Source organism: Papaver somniferum, chromosome 8 (genome assembly GCF_003573695.1).
Source record: "Papaver somniferum cultivar HN1 chromosome 8, ASM357369v1, whole genome shotgun sequence".
Taxonomy (NCBI): domain Eukaryota; kingdom Viridiplantae; phylum Streptophyta; class Magnoliopsida; order Ranunculales; family Papaveraceae; genus Papaver; species Papaver somniferum.
Window position 1 is genome coordinate 54,601,810 of NC_039365.1, and position 21,539 is coordinate 54,623,348.

The 21,539-nt window shown below is 38.7% G+C and overlaps 1 protein-coding gene across 1 annotated transcript; it reads left to right on the forward strand.

Annotated features, from left to right (window-relative positions):
* The first annotated feature begins 666 nt into the window (after window positions 1-666).
* On the forward strand, window positions 667-2,691 carry LOC113305564. Its single transcript, XM_026554585.1, has 5 exons — window positions 667-898; window positions 998-1,332; window positions 1,463-1,574; window positions 1,671-1,859; window positions 1,892-2,691. The coding sequence occupies exons 1-5, from the start codon at window positions 667-669 to the stop codon at window positions 2,689-2,691; spliced, it is 1,668 nt and encodes a 555-aa protein (XP_026410370.1).
* The last annotated feature ends 18,848 nt before the right edge of the window (window positions 2,692-21,539 follow it).

Here is a 21,539-nt window from a genome sequence, read left to right on the forward strand (position 1 = left end):
AATGTAATGGTCTGAAACGCATCGTACAAGAAAAGATTAATTCAGGAGAATTGCACCTGGGGACTGAAAATCCTCCACTTTTCCGTGGATTGTCATAAAGATATTTTCACAGCTCAAAACGAATGCCCCTGTCATGTAACTAGGGAGTCTAGAAGTTGTCTTGGGATGTCATGTAACTATTAAGTAAGAATTGTTGGGCATGTGTTCTTATTATCCCATTTGAGAGAGAGTTGTACCCATTGAGGTGTTTCCATATGTAGGGCACCTGATTGGTTTATTACCACCCATTGGGGGGATCGAGTAGTTTTGCGGCTATTTATGGCCAGGGTATTTATAAGAACAACTCTTATGTTTAAATTAATCAAGAAATTGAGAGGCTCTTCCTTAAGTTAGGAGAGTAGGTTATTGTTAGTAATTGAATCTGTAATTCTGTTCATGACAATTGGTATCAGCCATTAACGATCCTGATTACCTTAAGTAATGACCAGGGGAGGAGAATAGATTACTACAGTAAAAGAAGTTGCAACTCAGTTGCAGGTTCATTCAGATGGATTACTTATTTTGGAGGAATCGGTGAAGACCCTTACTTGTGAATTTCGTGCTCTTTCTGCTGAGATGACTCATGTCAAGGAATCACTCTCTACTATTGTTTTACTTTGTTAACGGATGGGTATTCCTACTGATCCAATTTCTGAGACTGGACCAGATCCATCCGGTGAAGATGCAGTTCCTCCTAAGCTTACTGCAATGATTTCTCAATCTGGTAAATTCTCTCGTCACCCTAATAGATTTGATGGCAATAACCCTCGAGGTTGGATTTGTAAATGTATTAGATATTTTCAGTTGAATATGGTGGTTGATGCTCATAAAGTAGATTTAGCATCCATTCATCTTGATGGTAGAGCTGATTCGTGGTTTTTAGACTAACAAGAAGGTAAACCCATGATAGAATGGTCTCAATTTGCTTCTGATATTTGTTGTCGATTTGAGGACATAGATTCTGACAATTATGTGGTTAGCTTTAACAAATTGTCTCAAAAAACAACTGTTGAGGAGTATTTTGATAGATATGAATCTTTAAAAGCTTTGATGAAAGCTCATAACCCAAGTTCATCTGAAGATTATTATACAATGAGTTTCATCAGTGGTCTTAAAGAAGAGATTCGCAAACCTGTTCAAATGTTCAAACCATCTTCTGAAACTGATGCCTTCTATTTAGCTAGAATGCAACAGGCTTCTGTTGATTTTCAATCTAAACAATTTCGACCATTTTCTAGACCATTTCAACCTTCCACTACACCTTACTCTTCATCGACACCATCTGTCAAACATGTTTTATCCCCAATTACTCCTCCTCCCAAACCCCCCCTTCTCTAATTCAAAGCCATTTGTTACTCTTCCACCAACATCCACTAAATTGGAACCAACTATCCCTCCTATTAAACGACTTACCCCTGCTCAGATGAAGGTTCGACGTGATAATGGATTATGTTACAACTACGATGAGTTCTATAAGAAAGGTCATATATGCAAGACTCCGCAATTATTTATGTTGATTGCTTCTGAAGAAACTGGTTCTCCATAATCTAGTGAAGAGCATGAGTATCATGTTGCTTCTCCTTCTTAGTCTGTTGACTCTCTTATGGAGATCTCCCTCCATGCCTTAACAGGTATGGTTACGCCAACTACAATTCGGGTACCTGGTTGCATTCAGTCACATGATACATTTGTTCTTATCGATACTGACAGTACCCGCAGTTTTGTGGATGCCAAGTTGGCCGAGCGACTTCATCTTAATGTTGCACCTATTAGTCCCATGTTAGTGACAATAGCTAATGGAGATACTACCATCAGTAAAGGTATATGCCCCCAATTATCATGGATTATGCAGGATTCGACTTTAGTAGTGATTTACGCATTTTACCACTGGGAGGCTACGACATGGTTCTTGGAGTGGATTGGATGACACAGCTTGGAGATATCGTGTTTAACCTAGCTGAGCTCAGGGATTCTTTCTTTAACCAAGGTCAACACATAAATCTTCAGGGGAATTCTTCTTCACCCACTTGCAACATGATTCGTGGTTATGCAATTATGAAGTTTCTTAAGGACAACACACCCACTTTTATTGGGCAATTTTTCTCCATCTCAGCTGTTCCTTTAGAACCAGTTCCTGCTAACATCTCTGCAGTAGTTGAGTCTTTATCTGATATTTTTACGGCTCCGACATATTTACCACCTAAAAGAGCATTAGATCATCAAATACCTTTGAAACCCAACTTTGAACCTGTATCTCAGAGACCTTATAGATGTCCCCACTTGCAGAAAGCAGTAGTGGAACAATTGATTCAAGAGATGCTTGATGCTGGCTTCATCCAAGAGAGTCACAGTCCGTTCGCCTCTCCCTTTTTGCTAATCAATAAGAAGGATGGTTCTTGGAGTTTCTGCGTGGAATACAGGAAATTAAACGACATAACAGTTAAAGATAAGTTTCTTATTCTATTGATAGATGATTTGCTAGATGAATTAAATGGCGCCATCATATTCTCTAAGATTGATTTGAAATTTGGATACTATCAAATCTTGATGAAGTTAGATGACATACATAAAACTGCTTTTCGCAACCATCAGGGCCATTATGAATTCAGGGTTATGCTATTTGGCTTAACCAATGATCCAGCCACCTTTTAGTCATTAATGAACACTACTTTCAAACCATTTTTGAGGAAGTTCATCCTTGTTTTTTTTTAATGATATCTTGATTTATAGTAAATCACTTGAAGAGCATGTAGTTCACCAATCTTAGACTCTTATATTGTTAAGACAACATTCCATGTTTGCCAACAAGAACAAGTGTTGTTTTGCTCAGCCAAGACTCTCTTATTTGGGCCATTTGATCACTTCTGAAGGTGTTGCAGCTGACCCTGACAAGATTGCAGCTATGCAGAATTGACCTCAACCTACCACACTCAAGCAACTCAGAGGGTTTTTGGGCTTGGTTGGTTACTACATAAGGTTTGTTAAGGGTTATGGAAATATATGCAAGCCTTTGACTGATATGTTGAAGAAAGATTCGTTTTCTTGGTCACCATCATCCTTACAAGCTTTCTTATCTCTCAAAACTGCTATGACAACTGCACCAGTTCTGGCCTTACCTGATTTCTCTCAATCATTTATTTTAGAGACTGATAGATGTTCTACATGGGTGGGTGCAGTTTTAATGCAAGCAGACAAGCCCATATCTTTTTACAGTAAGCCATTGGATCCACGGGATTTGGCATTATCCACTTATGAAAAAGAACTATTGGTCATTTTCATGGCAGTTCAAAAGTGGAAGAATTACTTGTCTCAACATCAGTTTATTATTCACACTGACCATTAGAGTCTGAAATATTTTATGGAGCAAAAAATCACTACTGTCTTACAACAGAAATGGCTAATAAAGTTACTTGGCTTGGATTATGTCATAAAATATAAGAAGGGGTTGGAAAACAAAGCATTTTATCAAGAGTTCCTCATTCTACATCCACATGCCAGTCATTCTCAGTAGCACAGCCACAATGGACTCAAGACATTATTTATAGCTACACTGTAAATGCTCATGCTTAACAGCTGATATCTCAACTCCTTATATCTCCATATGATTCTCCATATTAATTTAAACAAGGTGTTTTGAGGTATAAATCTAGACTATATGTTGGTTCTGGGGCACACATTAGAAGCCAAATCATGCATTCAGTCCACTCTTCAGCTGTAGGAGGCCACTCTGGCATGATGGGTACTTATAATAGAGCTAAAACTTACTTTTATTGGCCCAAGATGAAGGATGACATATTCCAGTTTATTGCTGAGTGTGATGTCTATCAATGTCACAAACATGAACTTTCTTCTCCTGCTGGTCTTTTGCAACCTCTTCCTATCCCAGACACAGCATGGAAGCATATTTCCATGGACTTCATTGAAGGCCTTCCCATGTCTTTCAGGAAAAATGTCATATTGGTAGCGGTGGACATACTAACTAAATACAGCCACTTCATTTCCTTGAGCCACCCCTTCACTGCAATCTCAGTATCCAAGGAGTTTATGCACCACATATTCAAGATGCATGGCCTGCCAACTTCCATTGTTTCAGACGCACACAAGGTATTTCTTAGCAATTTTTGGCAGCATTTGTTTAAATCCTTAGGCAGTCAGTTGAATCTTAGCACCTCATACCATCCACAAACTGATGGATAAACTGAGAGAACTAATGTTTGTTTAGAACAATATTTAAGATGCATGCCTAGTTCTTCTCCTAAGTTGTGTCTCAATTGGTTGTCCTTAGATGAATGGTGGTTCAACACTAATTACCACACCAGCCTAAAAATGACCCAATTTCAGGCATTATATGCTTATACACCCCCACATTTGGCATTTCCTGTCCAAGCCACTACTTCAATTGCTGCAGTACAAGACTACTTGTTAGCAAGGGATCACATGCTTAAACTCCTCAAGGAGGATTTGACAAAGGCTCAGCACAGAATGAATCAGTTTGCAGATGCTAAGAGGACTGACAAATCCTTTTCAGTTGGCGATTGGGTGTTCTTGAAGTTACATCCATACATACAATCATCTGTGTCTTTGAGAAGTAATCTGAAGCTTTCTGCAAGATACATTGGTCCTTTTGAAGTTTTAAAAAGAGTTGGAGCTGTGGCTTATAAACTTCAATTACCAGTGGGTTCTAGAATGCACCATGTATTCCATGAGTCCCAATTGAAGAAGAGGATTGGCCAGCATGTTACTCCAGCTGCCAACTTACCATTGGTGGATTCTTCTGTTGCTTTCATAGTGTTGCTAGTTGCTTTCTTGGACTCCAGATATATTCTCAGAGAAGTTAACCTTGTCCTACAGGTGCTCATTCAATGGGATGGTTCACCACCTGAAGATGCAACCTGGGAGGAAGCCAGTCACATTCATTCTCATTTCCCTAATTTCATCCTTGAGGACAAGGATGTGCAAAAGGGGGGGGGGGATTGTCATGTAACTAGGGAGTCTAGAAGTTGTCTTGGGTTGTCATGTAACTAGTAAGTAAGAATTGTTGGGCATGTGTTCTTATTATCCCATTTGAGAGAGAGTTATACCCATTGAGGTGTTTCCATTTGTAGGGCACCTGATTGGTTTATTACCACCCATTGGGGGGATCGAGTAGTTTTGCAGCTATTTATGGCCAGGGTCTTTGTAAGAACAACGCTTATGTTGAAATTAATCAAGAAATTGAGAGGCTCTTCCTAAAGTTAGGAGAGTAGGTTAATGTTAGTAATTGAATCGGTAATTATGTTCATGACAACCTCCTTCATCAACAATCTCCTACAAACCAGCAAGATTAGTTATTATCAAGGCTGCACAGTGGACTTGGATTTAAAGCAATCACCCATGGAAAATCCAGTTTTCTTTGGAGGTTTCGTGAACGAGTAAGTTTCTTCAAATAATATTATATACAATCAATTGTTTCGAAATCCAATGGGAACTGAACACAGACATCAGTCCCATACCAACTAAGGGAAAGCTAGCAACTCGGTTATTCTAGGTGAAAATGCGGGGATCTAACAACCACACCCAACAATTCATTTGGAAATCTGAGAGGACTTACTCCAATACACTTTCTACAGAATCAACTAGACAGTCGGACTCAATCTAGAGTAAAGTATATCAAAGAGTATAATATCTCTATCTCTCGATTTAATTCTTACTCAAGCAAATGAAAATCTGCGAGTCTTGATTAAATCTCGAAGAGATAACTTGGATGGTATCAAAGACCAATATCCAAGTGTCAATCAATGTAAATCAACAACCAAAGGTTGGATATTCTAATTGATTGATCTAAAGCACAACCTGTGATATTTCATTTATATAACAAAATATAGTGCGGAAAAGAAATAACATAGACACCAGAATTTTGTTAACGAGGAAACCGCAAATGCAGAAAAACCCCGGGACCTAGTTCAGTCCGAACACCACACTGTATTAAGCCGCTACAAACACTAGCCTACTACCAATTAACTTCGGACTGGACTGTAGTTGAACCCTAATCAATCTCACACTGATTCAAGGTACAGTTGCACTACTTACGTCTCTGATCCCAGCAACATACTATGCACTTGATTCCCTTAGATGATCTCACCCACAACCAAGAGTTGCTACGACCCAAAGTTGAAGACTTGATAAATAAATCTGTCTCACACAGAAAAGTCTATAGGAATGAATAAATTTGTCTCCCACATAAATACCCAAGAATTTTTTGTTCCCTCTTTTGATAAATCAAGGTGAACATGAACCAATTGATAAACTAGACTTATATTCCCGAAGAACAGCTCAGTATTATCAATCACCTCACAATAATCTAAATCGTATGATAGAGAAACTAGATATTGTGGAATCACAACCGATGAGACGAAGTTGTTTGTGACTACTTTTCTATCTTGCCTATCAGAGAAATAAATCTCAAGCCAATTTTACTAGGCATCGTAGAGCTTTCTCAGGGCATCTACAGAAAATTCCTTCTCATTGTTGAAGAAACCATTGATAATCAGATCATTCAATTCTTCCAAATCTTCAGAGATATCTGTTAACTCACTAAGTTCTCTTTTAAGTTCACATAGAGTGTTATTGGTTAGAGACAACATTTGTTCATAGTGAATGATATCATCCAAAGATGAAATGATTCGAGACTTTAAATCATTCATTTTTCTGATGAACTCCTTCACCATATCCCTAAAGTTATTATCAGAATGACAAACAGACAATAGGTAGGAAGAAGAACCTGGTTCAGTAGTCGTATCCTTCACCTTCCTTTTTCTTGAAGACTGAATTCCTTCACACATATACACATTGACTGCTTGTACAACATCTCTTTTTGTGGTTCCTCTTGTTATTAGACCCATTAGAATGTATCTATAGAAGAGAGAAAATGCAAAGGACAAGAATGTTCACAAACGAACATAAATAGACTCTAGGATAATAAAACCCTAGTGAACATTGAAAAAGTCTCTAAGGTTCCTGATCCATTGTCTATTTCAACAATAAGCTATTTTCTTGCACAAAAGAGAAAAAAGAAATCAACAAAAGATTTACAAGACTTGAACAATCCTTGATGTAATCCTTATTTTCAAGTCCAAAATAAGGATACAATATATTACTATGGTTTAGATAGTAATAGAGTGAACATAGCGTTCACATCTTGTGTCACAGGATGACATTTCAAGGTTTGTTGCAACATATTTACCTCGTCTGGCTTTGATTCTTTTGGACTTCTTCTTGCATCCAGGCATTACCGATTGCTTCTCCAGGATTAGATTCATATTTTGCATGTCATATTGAAGTTTGGAAATTCTTTTGCAGTTTCTTTCGAACCTCCAACACTTATCCTGGATATGACTTGTACTTCCAAAAAAGGAGCAAAGCAGAAATTTGCTTTGAAGATATGACTTCCGATTACAACGCACACGTTCGATTGATCCTGAACCAGCTGGAACAAATGAATTAGATGTGCTTATTTTCTTGCTTTTTAACCCTAAACCTTGAGTGTTTCCAAAAGCCTTATGACCAAATAACATTGCTGAAATTTTGTCATAGCTTCCTGATAACCTTTGCAGGTCACACTTAAGGGAGTTAATCTATTTTTTTTTCAAAATTAGAGCTCTGGTGAATTCATCATTAAGACAGTCAATCTCAAGAGTTTTCACCTGGAGTGATGATTCAAGTTTATTCAACGACTCTTTTAGTTGAATATTTTCCTGATGAATTTCTTCATACTTATCCATGGAATCTAAGATCTCAGTGTCAGACTCACATTCCGAACTAGAATTCGAATAACCTGAAACTTCTGCCGAGAGGGCTGAAACTTCCTCACATACATCAATAACATGTAGGTTGTGTTGACTTTGAGACTCTTTTTCTTGACATGAATCATCAGAAGCATCAGAGAGAGATGATGTTCTCTGAAATCTCTTGCTTTTCTTCACCATATCCTTGATCTTTTGTGTAATCAATGATCGATTGAGATCAGAATGATTAGGACAACATTCATCAGCCCATGACAAGTTAGAAGCTTCACTTGTTATGGTTACGGTGTTGAACGCAGAGGTTCTGACTGTATTCTGATCAAGATCAAGTAATTTAATCTTTCCAACAAGAGAGTTTCTGGAAAGATTATCAAGGTTATTTCCCTAAAATATGGAATGCTTCTTAGAATCGTATCTAGATGGAAGCAATCTGAGAATTTTCATCACAATGTCCTTTTCAGGCATAGTCTTACCCAATGCAAACGATGCATTAACAATTTCAGACACTTTGTGATTAATCTCATCAAATAAATCTTCATCTGCCATACGAAGGTTTTCCCAATCGGAATTAAGGTTTTGTAGCCTAGTTTCCTTCTCACTGGAGTTTCCTTCAAATACGGATTCTAGAATATCCCAAGCATCTTTAGACCAAGTGAAAGTGTACACATGGTGCTGAAGATCTGGGATAATATCATGTATGATCGCATTCAAACCGTCGAAGTTTTGCTTTGCAGCAAGTATCTCAGCATCGTCATATGCGCCAATATCCTTGGGGACGGTCGCATTTCAAACTACAACAACGGGATCATCATAGCCATTAACTACATAAACCCATGATTGAAAATCACGCGATTGAAGATAAGCTCGCATACCAATTTTCTACCATAAGTAATTAGAGCCATCGAAGGCTGGTGGTACGTTTATAGAGATAGCATCTTTGTCCATATCATATCGCTACAAACACAGATTTATGAGGTCTTTAATGTGTTTTCCTGCTCCGATACCAATTTAAACTGCGGAGGTCTAACAACCACACCCAAAAATTCATTTGGATATCTGAGAGGACTTACTCCAATATAATTTCTAGAGAATTAACTAGACAGTCAGACTCAATCTAGAGTAAAATATATCAAAGAGTATAATATCTCTATCTCTCGATTTAATTCTTACTCAAGCAAATGGAAATCTGCGAGTCTTGATTAAATCTCGGAGAGATAACTTGGATGGTATCAAAGACCAATATCCAAGTGTCAATAATTGTAAATCAACAACCAAAGGTTGAATATTCTAATTGATTAATCTAACGCACAACCTGTGATATTTCAATTATATAACAAAATATAGTGCGGAAAAGAAATAACACAGACACCTGAATTTTGTTAACGAGGAAATCGCAAATGCAGAAAAACCCACACTGTATTAAGACGCTACAGACACTAGCCTACTACCAATTAACTTCGGACTGGACTGTAGTTGAACCCTAATCAATCTCACACTGATTCAAGGTACAGTTGCACTCCTTACGTCTCTGATCCCAGCAGGATAGTATGCACTTGATTCCCTTAGATGATCTCACCACAACCAAGAGTTGATACAACCCAAATTCGAAGACTTGATAAACAAATCTGTCTCACACAAAAAGTCTATAAGAATGAATAAATCTGTCTTCCACAGAAATACCCAAGAGTTTTTGTTCTGTCTTTTGATAAATCAAGGTGAACAGGAACCAATTGATAAACCAGACTTATATTCCCTAAGAACATCTTAGTATTATCAATCATCTCACAATAATCTAAATCGTATAATGGCGTAACTAGATATTTTGGAATCACAAACGATGAGACGAAGTTGTTTGCGACTACTTTTCTATCTTGCCTATCGGAGAAATAAATCTCAAGCTAATTTTACAATTGTACTCGTATGATAGAAACAACGAGATCAGTTTCACAATCCCAATGAAGTCTTCAAGTCGTTAACCTACAAGGTCTCGAGATGAAACCTAAGGTTAAAGAAGAATCGACTCTAGCTATACAACTAGTATCACATAGAAGGTGTGGGGATTAGGTTTCCCAATTGTTACAGTTCTCCTTTATATAGTTTTCAAATCAGGGTTTTCAATCCAAGTTACCTTGGTAACAAAGCATTCAATAATCATCGTTAGATGAAAAACATGATTCAACCAAGCTAATATCTTTCAACTGTTAGATCAAACTTAGCTTGTTACACACAAATGAAATGAACCCTCATTTAGGTTTATGAACCGTACCCAAACGTGTACACTCATGTTGGATCATCAAATAGTTAACCGAGATTAGCCACATGGTTACTCTCATATTAACCTTATTCATCTTATCCATAACTAGTTCAAATGACTCAAATGAAACTAGTTAAAGAGTTGTTCAATTAGAAGATACAATCGAAATCATGAACATTATAGCCACGGTTTGCAAAGATTGCATTCCTTAAGATTTAAATGTTTAAGTTCATGAACTGGCCAATTTAATAAAATAACTAGCTTAAGTATGTGTACGGGTATGCGTACTTAAGCAACCGTATTTGAGTTTGTCAAGTTTCCAAACTCAGCAGAAATTTTCGGTTGGAAAACTTCCGCCAGTTTGCGTACGGGTACGCATATTTAAGGTGACCAATTTAGGAGTTTATAACTCCCAAACTCAGCAGATATTTTGGGTTCGAAAACTCCCTTTAGTATGCGTACGGGTATGCATACTTAAGGTGACTAGTTTAGGAGTTTGTAATTCCTAAACCCAGCAGTTATTTTCGGTTCGAAAACTTCTACCAGTATGCGCACGGGTACGCATACTTATCTTGTCCCCTTCACCAATTTTGTATACACACATATGAATACATTTGGTTTACGGTTTATGGATTTATACTCTAATATGCGAACACACTATATATTCTTATATCCAAGGATGGTTATCTCATCAACTCTTACTTTCAATCATTGAAATTTTCTTAGAGGACATTATATAGTTGTTGTTCACAAACTATTTTTCGTCAAATCGATTTTCAAGTTATTGAAATTATCATAATGAAACATTCCAAGGCAACATCAAATGATTGTATCACACAAACCATGTTATATGTAACTCGGCAATTTTCATATGATCTTATCCGGACTTTCGTCACGAATGTAAGATGAACATGGCTAAAGCGAAAGCTTTCCAACACATATTTCGAGAACTATATAGCGAGATAAACTCAGCTCGAAATCTCAAATGTGTATAATAGAAAATTATATCGTAACACGACTTATGTCTCAATATAGGAGATAGAGAAGAAATAGACTTTCCAAGTGATATATGAGTTTAAGTCTCCACATACCTTTTGCTGATGAAGTTCCACAAGCTCTCCTTTGTAGTTCTTCGTCTTCAAATGATGAACTCTGAGAGATTTAAGCTCAACTACATTATCTATGTCCTAGTCCGAGACATATATAAATATGCTAGAAATCAAGACTTATAATTTTGGTCACTAACATTGACAAACATGCTTTAGATAGAAACGCATGCGAGTTCGACCGAGCAATGCTCTAACACTAGGAATATGCGACATGTCTAGGATACCAACATCCAGAGAATGTTACTGCTTCCTCTAAATGAAGAAACGTATCTTAGTTATTGGAACCTTATTAGCAAGGTAGTTAATATCGTGTATCGGTATCTTATCGGTCGGGTCCTATACACCTATACAAATGATAATATGTGTTTTTATAGGCGATATATCATTAGGATTTTTTTAATATTTATTATTTATCAACAAAAAGATATATTGATATAACCATAATAGAAAATAATAATTGTACTAAACATACTTCAACCTTAAAAAATAAGAGGTGGTTGATTAGAGCCTTATACTATCAACAACGAAACCAAGCATTGATTGTCTGTTAGCTCATCAACATCACATTTATAGTAATTACATCCACCATAATCATATATGAAGTTAGCAAAATTAGTGGAGTTACTTTCTTGAACTAAAAGTTCAAGAAATCATAATCAAAAGACAAAATATATAAGTGATATATCAGTGTACAAGTGTAACCTATATTATCAGTGTACAAGTGAAACCGGTATATCGGTCCGTACAGGACGATACACGCATTTTTATCGTTTCTCCTTCGTATCGCCGATATTTTCAGTATCGTAAAGGTTTTTTCCGATATCCTATAAAAACTTTTAATATCGGCATGTACAATCGATATTGACTACCTTGCTTATTAGGTGGCTGTTGCAAGCTCGTTGATTGCTTGTAAGATAGAAGGTGTAATAACATGCGTTTGACAACTCAAAACCTTCAATACCTAAGAAAATAATTACTCTTGAATTATTTCAAAAAAAAATCTCAAATAAACTCAAAATCCTCACAAAGCAGTCACCTACTAGTTCAAAACCAGAAAATCAAACCATAAAGGAGACGTCCCTTGTCTTTCAAAAAAGAAATAATAATAAAAACATTCAAGGGAAATCGTCCAACAACAACTCATTCTTCTTGGAGAAAGCATCCTTCATGTTTTGGAGAGCAGTCTGCTTAAACTTCAACTCCTGAGATAACTTCTCGATCTCTACCTCCTATTGATTAATGAGGTCCAGGGAGGGGACTTTGTTCATTTCAGTTTGTAGTTTTTAGATTTTGGAAATCCCTTCACAGAACCAGGAGACATTAAATTCAAAGTTCACGCACATGTCCCGATGGTAATCCCAGTTTGAGACTACTTCTCAGAAAACGGTGTGTCCAGTCACGTTGCACATATCATGGATTGAAGATAGGGCCTCTTCCACGCGTTTAACCAATGAAATACGATTGTCAATCTTATTGGTCTTTGTGATGTGTCCATACTTTTCCCATATTTGGGTATACAACTCCGCATATTTATCTGGCACGCTGAATCCTCCAATCAGCACATAATCTTTAAAGGGAACATCAAATAGAGGGTCAAAAACGGTTCCTGCAGCAGAATGCACGACTAACGCCATGCCGGACGGGAGGTTCCTTGGAGAGGATCGCATCTACAACCATGGACGCAACATCTTCATTCTCCTTGGAAGGAATAACAATGTCCATTGCATCATTCACCATTTCCACTTCGAGAATATCTTCTGGTACACTCTCATTCTGCAACATCAATAGTTAATACCTTTTGTGTTGAAGGACAAATCATTTAAGTCAGAGAACGTATAGAAGACATACCAGTTCATTCTCCGGTTCGCTAAAGTATCTAGATTCTTTGTTATACTTAGAAGTGTTGTAGATGGGGAAAAACGGTTCGCTGGTTTTTTAGGAAAGTTAAGAGACGACGGTTCAGGCGAGACTCCTCAACCGAGCAAACAGCTTAACCTCACACAGATGCACTACACGGGAGTGCTTTGAGTTCGAGAGATCAATCTGTATGACTCCGGCCTAAACCAAGTCAATGGCCGTTCCGGAGTCAATTCGGTCACAATGAGGAAGATGGGTTGATCTGTAGGAGGGAAGCGGAGAATTGTGTGGAATCGATGATGATCAAGGATTGTGGATGTGTTGTGGGTTTCTGCAAATTGATGAACTGCTGAGTTCTGGAAATAAGTTTCGATCGCGAGAATTCTGTGAAGACGAATGTTGTTCTCAGTCATAGATTCAGAACTTATTTATATTGTCAGAATAGTGAACCCATTGATCCCAGTAAGTGTGACGGTTTCTTGAGTGAAAGAGTGGGAAAGTGGGAGATCGTGGTAAAATCAGTTCCATGTCTTGTGGAGACTTGGTCGATCATTCACCCACTACTTTTCTAATTCCCTCAACCGTTTGCACGACTTACACACATTTCTCATCATGGGTGAACACACGTGTTGTAGGACGCCAGACCAAAACCCTAACTGTTATCCCCCATGTGACGTGATTGATCTCTCACGAATGTGGAGTTTGCAAAGCAGACGTGTATTTGATTAGTCAGTCGTTGACTTGATTAGACAGTAAGTCTAAGTTTTGTTAAATTGAGTATGATTGACGAATGCTCAGTGATTCATGGATTGAACATGTTATAGTTCTTGAATGATGTTGATATTGCTCGTCTGAGAAAATATTATAAATTCGACGAATTGTTGAATATTAAGTAATACTATATTGATCCATGAAATACAGTCGAGGAATTCAGGGAACAGAGTAATGAGATAAAATGATTATCTATTACTAATCCACGTAATCAGACGGGATAGCCATGGAACAGAGTAATGAGATAAAATAGATTTTTTTCTAGGAATTCAGTCGGTGAATGTCACGGTAGAATTAATCTATTGTAGAATCGAGATATGAGATAGTTGAAGTATCATACTCGTTCTGAAGAGTGCATAGTCAGGAAACAACGTGCAGCGTTGGTGTCCTGAAGGCGTTTAGCCCTCCAGCAAACAATTATGTCCAGAGAGCCGCCTGAATCTATACATGGTCTCTCTACATAATCAGGGAACAACGAGTATCTCCGACGTCCTGAGGCGTTAAGCCCTCCGACAAAAAATTATGTCCAAAGGACCGCCCACTCATTCTTCCATGTAGAGTAGGGTCTCTCTCTATGTAGTCATGGAATAGCGAGTATCGCCGACGTCCTGAAGGCGTTGAGCACTCTGACAATCAATTATGTCCAGAGGACCGCCCAATTATGTTATTCTACATAGAGGGCATGATGAAATGTGCAGCATCGAACGCTCAGCCGGGGTGGACTTTCGAGAAACATGTTCATCATGGATATGAGAGGAATGCTCACTCAGTCAGAGATCGTGAAACGGTTCACGGATCGTAAAATACGAATCATCACATGCATTCCTAAAGCCGGGTCAGAAACATGCAGTATCATGATTTTACGATTTTGACCTTTGTCAAAAATCCACCATCAACAAGTGCTTCCTTCATCACCACCAGATTCTAAAACTTCTTCGCCTTCGTCTCCATCTTCATCTTCGAGAGACTCAGTATCGCCGGATTTTCCTCTGGAGGCGCCATGTTTTGGTTACGCGCGAGTCTAGCAAAGGCGTTCATCCCCCCAAAACCCTGATTTTAAAAGGAGGAAGGTGTTTAGTAAAACTGACCCAAAATACTAAAAAATAATATTTGGTCAGTCGGGAAGGAACACATACATACCTGCATATTCGAAGAGTTTAAAACTACTGGAGTTGCCGGAGCCATTTGAATGCCACTTGCACGCCTCTTCGACCTTGTCTGTTTCTTCTGGGGACTACACTCACCTTGTTTAGAAATACGAGCTCTGGTTCGTTTACCCGAGGGAAGCGGCTTCAACAACTTGTGTTTTTTTAGAGTCTTGGGAGAAGGCCTGCCGCGTGGAACCGTCACGAATTCCTGCACGAATTGATGAAGATCAAAAAGCTCTCTCTGCCAGAATTCCTTATACTTAGGAGTCACTAATGGTTTTCATCCTGGAAGCAAGAATGGGAGGCTTTTCTTTGTTGCGAAAACACTACTATGGAAAACAGATTTCAAAAGGTCTTATGAGGGCATCGACGGACGGCAAAATGGAATTCCCTGGTCAAAACCCATCTGACGAGTAGCTCTGTCAATATTATAAGGAACCACAGTAAAAGATTCCTTGAAGAACGATGGAACATATCCAGGTGTACAGCTTCGCCTAAACACGGTTTCTTCAATACTCATACCGTCTCAATCAGAGTGCAATATTATACTCGAGACGGAGGCAAAGGTATTTGGCTGAACTACAGATGAATGAACTGGTATCCAAGGACGAAAATTTATGGCATGCACATTATCAAAAAAGTCAATAAGTCTTAACCCATGCTTTGGACGTCTATTTAGCCAACGGGGTATTCTGGCACCCCCATATACGCTGGAGAATGAAGCTACAGGATTTGGGGCATAACCTTTGAAGTGCTCCCATAAGCATGCTTGGATAAAGGCGATGTGAACATGTGATTTTATCTTCATATATCCGTTGGAAGCATACATATCCGTTGCTAGAGAATTCAGATGGGAATACAAGGAACCAAGGAACAAGCTGCCTATAGGAAGAACAACACCTTGCGCCAGCTTAATAGCAAATGTAACAAGATTCCGTCTTATTACCTTCGTGCCAGAATCATCATCAAAAATATCTCTAGACAGCCACAAGGATAAAAACGCAGCAATACTGAGCGTGTCATTCAACACCTGACCCGGTTTCGGCTTCATGGGAAACCATTCAAACGCCTACCAAGTATAGAAGCATTTTTCATTATTTTCCTTCTGAATATATTCTCCTACCTTCTTAACTAGAATGGCGTACATTATTTCTTCTTCGTCTGACAAGATAAAGTCAAGATTTCCCACAACTGGAAGATTCAGCGGAACAACTACACTCTCTAAAGTAATAGTCATTTCACCTCATCTACATATAGCTGTATGGGTGGACATGCACCATCTAGAAATGAAAGTAATCAAACCTGCAGCATCTTTCCTAATATGAAGCGTTGCAGACGCCATGACAGCATCCGCGATTTGTGCCTTGGTCAGATTGTTCCTGACGTAATCGTTACCCATCAAGTATCTCATTCATCCATCATAAGAGCGCAGTGGGTTATGACAAATCCTGAAATCAATAGGAGAAGCTGGATACTCATTCTTCTAGAGGCAGAACCTTATTACGCGCTCTGGAAAAATTGATTGAACAACCCCTTCATTCTCTGAATCAGTAAGGAGAGTTATTGCATGACCAGGATGAGTCCTAATGTTCGGATAAGGCACTGTGAAGAGTCATCATATATGTTCGGCGTATCTTTGGAATCATTAATATTTCTTGGTTTGGCAGCAGAAACATCTCCAGGTGACATCTTAACAAGAATTCTTTATGTTCAATTTTGAATAACTACAATGAACAAGACGGGAAAGAGTCACTACTTCGTACTTTAAAGGAGAAGAGCCATGCATGGAAACTTTGTCAAAATTCGATATAGTCACTAATGGTCGAATTTACATGAAGTAATACAAAGTTTGTATGCAACAACCATAAAAATTGTACGGGAAGATTTTGGCCGCGGGACATTACACCCACGACCAAGTTGAATGGGGACTTGCGCCCACCCGGAAAAAAAAATTATCGCGGGTATTACACCCGCGGTCGAAACCTAGAGCTAGGTTTTACCAAGAGAGCAGCGGCACTTACCTTGAAATTCTCCCTGCTAATCTTGTTGTTTATTACTTCGTCACTGACGCTGCTGTTAGTATTCACGCCAACATGGTCAACAAATATTGGAGTAAATTTCCAAGTTATGGAAGTCGTACAACTAGGGTTCATACCCTCGGGGAATAAAGAAAAGAAACATCACTTAACTCTAATTTTTCTTATCTCGTTGCTAGTCCTGATTGCCGGTGATCACTGTGTTATTGGTATTGTTATTGTTACTTTCTCTAATGTTATCAACAAAATCAACAAAGAGAATTCGCTCAGAATTGAATGGAATTTCAAAATTGCGGAAGCAACACCTACAAGAGTTCATACTCGGAAAAAAAAAAGGTACCTACTTTGCTGCTGGCGGACGCTCGGGGATGGAGCCCTAACGAAGACGACAAGGGAAGACCAGCTGCTACGGACGGGAGCACAGGCGGACGAACAAGTAAAAAAAAAGGAGCCGACAACCTTTTATACACACGGTGTTTTTGGAGTTCAAGTGAAGGGAGGAATCATTCTCGGATTCGTACACGAAAGAGGGCAACTGGGCCCGCTGAGCCAACGCCCTACGGATGAACCAGCAGCGCGCTAGTACAAAGTTCACTAGCCGCACGGTCCTATTCTCAAAGGTCAATTTGATTTCTCCTGGTAACTTTCATCTCTTTGATCTTGTTAATTTCATTCTTTGTCTATCCCCATCTAGGTGTTTATCTCGCAACAATGTCAGTGTTACGTACTAAGAATGGGACTTAATATTGATGGTGGTTTTTATTCCAGGCTTAAAATTGTGAAACCCTGTATTTAATACATCGTCATTCTGCAAAGAAACTGAACCATTTAAAAGTGATGAGTGCTCAGGCCTCTTTACTTACATATGTATTGATCAATTCAATATACTCATATATAAAATTTATCCAGAATAGTGCCTGTAGCAACAATCCCATATTTTGTAAATTTTATTAACCTCCTGCCTGAACTATTCATTAATGTATGGCTTATTGAGTATTTTTCCTATGTTATGTTCCCTAGCGGAACTCTTAATACTGATATGACATGACCATTAGTGTTCACTCGCAGATGAGTAACATAAATTTCCGAAGTATCAAGATTAGGATCCGCATGAAAGTACTCCGATGGAAGCACACTGCGCTGCTCTCTGAGAATAAAATAAAAGAATTTTGTGTCAACACACAAAATTCATCAAATTTGAATAATTTTGTGACAGCTTGCAAAATTCAAACTTTAACCTATTAATTTGCAAAAATTAGGTTTTTACAGCCTAAACTTTTAATTTAAAAAGTTGGCTGGTCGACGCGCTTAAATTTCTATGTCAGTCTTAAAACAATCACGGCCAAACGATTTGGCCGACTAATTTAACGAACTTGGCCTCCTCCCAGCGTGGCCGAGCAAACTCCATTGTGTCCACCGGTAATCCCACTACTATTCCAGCCAATCGGGATCCTCTTAGCCCGCCAGCAACATCCCTGATCACTAGCCAAAGCTAGGCTAGTCGCGCTGTTGAGAAGAAGTTTAACGAGTTAAGACTGGCCATGATAGTCTCAAACTCATTGCATCCGTCCAACTTAGCCAGCCTAGTTGGATGTCTTATATTTTGTTTCGAATGACTAATGGGGTGCCAGTATGCTCACGGCGACTCGCCTCCATCCCTGGCCAGTCGAACTTCCCACGACATGTCAGGAGCACGCCAAATCGATTTCTCAAAGTAGGCTGATTGCGCGGTTTTGAAAACCCTAATCTGTTTCAACGTCAACGTGTTACTGTTGTATAACGATCACGGCCGTCCATTTTTGCTAGACAAATCGACTAGCCTAGATCTAGTTTTAGGCGACCAATGAGATGCCATCATGCTCGCCGGCAACCCACCTCTATTCCTAGACGATCGAATTGTTTCCATCCCGCAGCTAACATCTCAAATCGTTAGCTCAAAGTAGGTTGGCCACACCGCTTTAAAACCCCAAGTTTAATCAATGGCAGTATGCAACTGCCGCAAATCATCTCGGCCGTCCAACTTCGCTAGCCGAATTGACTGGCCTAGATCTAATTTTAGGTGACCAATAAGTGTCGCCGTGATCATCGGCCATCCTTCTTCCATTAGGAACGATCAGCCAAGCCGCGGCTTGCTTATATGGCTCCCAAACGATTGCACATAGGTGACTAGTCGTGCTGCCTACAGGAATTTTAATAGATTTAACGGCAACCATTAACTACCGCAAATCATCTCATCCACTCAACTTGTCTAGCCAATTTGACTGGCCTAGATCTAACTTGGGTCGACCGATAGAATGTTAAAATGGCTACCAGCCCCCACCCTCCTATAGGGACCAACCTTCCTACCTTTGGCGTGCGTGCATAGCTCCTAGCAGCTCCCTGATAACGGATGGTCATGCTTTTTTTTTAAGATATTAAGCTTTGCGACTAACTTAAACGAGCTTTACACAACGATGCTTCATGAACATCGATTATTTTGAGCTGCTTGCTTAAAAGCAATGCGTTATATGCATCAATTACAAACGATTTTTTATAAATATCGATTCCACAAATAATTTTATTATTTGACCTAAAAGAATTACGTACTGTTTTAGCGTCAATTCTCACAAATTGACCCACTCAGCAGCTTGTTGTGTATATTTTTCAACAAAATACTTGAGACATCAAACATGTAATAAACTGGGGGATGCTTATCGGATTTGGTCTGTAGGTTTACAGCATGCGGTGTGCAACACGCCCATTACGAGAAAGTGACAAGAAAGGAGGGCGGTTGATAGCAGTAAATGAGTAGTGGGTGTAAGGCTGACCGATATTCCCTCATGATAGAGACGTGATTGTCACCATTTTTAAACGATCCCCACTTCTCCACTACTTAACTTCCTCGATTTGCAATGAGATCAGGGTGCGCTCAATCATGACTTGTATAAATAGGATTTCAACCTATTTCGACAAAAAACAAGTGTTATCAACAGAAGTATCCAGAAAACATAAAAATAACTTATAGCTTACATTCTGCAAGTAAGTTCCACATTCTGATACAAGTCATAAAACAATCACACCTTCAGAGTTAATCATTCGGATCTCAACACCTTCTTCGCTTCCCTCCCTAAGATCAACCCTTATCCTTCATTTTGTGACCGAAGCAAGACTGGAAAGGCCATTTCTTGGTTTAGGCCAGAATTGTACAGATTGATCTCTCGAATCTAAGGTACTCCTGTGCAGTACATTTGTTTAGGGTTTAGATTCATTTCTCGGCGGCACACCCATTTTACCATTTCCAGCAGAATCAGTTTTTACCCTACTACAACGACTGTAACTGAATTATCGTGACGGTTTAATTCGGTCTCAACTACATTCTAGTCTGAAGTTCTGATAGTAGGCTAGTGTCTGTAGCGGCTTAATACAGTTTGGTGTTCAACTATGGACTAGGTCCAAGGGTTTTTCTGCATTTGCGGTTTCCTCGTTAACAAAATTTCTGGTGTATATGTTATTTCTTTTTCCGCATTATTGTTTATCTTTATAATTGAAATATCACAGGTTGTCGTAGGTACAACAAATTAATAAATATATTTCCACTAATTAACTGGTAATATAGCGGTAGTAAGAGATCGTTCCCACAGAGAGCTGTGTAATTGATAGGTTATTTGATCAGCAAAACAAAATAAATAACAAAGGGGGTTTTGGTTTTAGGATAAATATAAAGACAATAAGAAGAAAGGGATGATCAATGAATCCATCGCCGTTACCAAGCGATAACAGGATTAGAATACTTATCTATCTTCCGTTAGAACCATGCATCACCAACCGTAGAATAACAGCTAGAGCAGTGTTATCCCCAAAGCTCCTTGTGTAACTTGATACCGAAGCGCTCGCATATTAAGTTCTATCCAACCGAACCACCAAGTAGTAGCGCACTCAAGGTGTAACCCAATCGGAAGCTTTAAGTTATGTGAACTTAGATTGATCCTAGCAGTTAGACTCTTAGCGCAAGGTCCACTTACTAGTGTTGTTTTCACACACGATTCCTCCATAGAATCCCTCTACGAGGTTTCAAATTCTCTACTTGTGTAAGGGTTATTCAACAATTACACGGATATCCTAACCCTTAACTAGCAATAGAATGATCGATAGATTAATCCATCGTGCGCTCCAAACAATCTAATTAATCAATCATAAATCCTAGAAATAGTGAAAACACACGATGATGATAAAAACTCTCAATAGATTTGTATTAATAATAAAGCTTCACGCTTAGGACATTGAATTCATCCTTAATCAACAGAGGATTTAGCTACTCATATTACAAAGAAGATGAATAATGGTGGTTTCCCCCTAAAGGGGTAAACCCTAGGTTTTTGATGTAGAACATGTGATATGAGATTATATTCGATTATTTCTATGTGAAAGGCCTAATACCTATTTTTATAGGTTTACATTGCTTGGCCATCAAGTATCTAATTCGGTTCAAGAACCCGACCCGAAAATACGAAATAACGACCCCAAACCGTGAGTTTTGGCCTTCAGAAGTACGTAAACCGCAAAAC

Excerpts from the sequence above, each read along its gene's own strand:
- LOC113305564 (XM_026554585.1), top strand. The coding sequence starts at position 667 with ATGGGTATTCCTACTGATCCAATTTCTGAGACTGGACCAGATCCATCC. Across the intron at positions 899-997 it reads AGCATCCATTCATCTTGATG|ATTCTGACAATTATGTGGTT; the intron begins GTAGAGCTGATT and ends TTGAGGACATAG. Across the intron at positions 1,333-1,462 it reads CGACACCATCTGTCAAACAT|ATGAAGGTTCGACGTGATAA; the intron begins GTTTTATCCCCA and ends ACCCCTGCTCAG.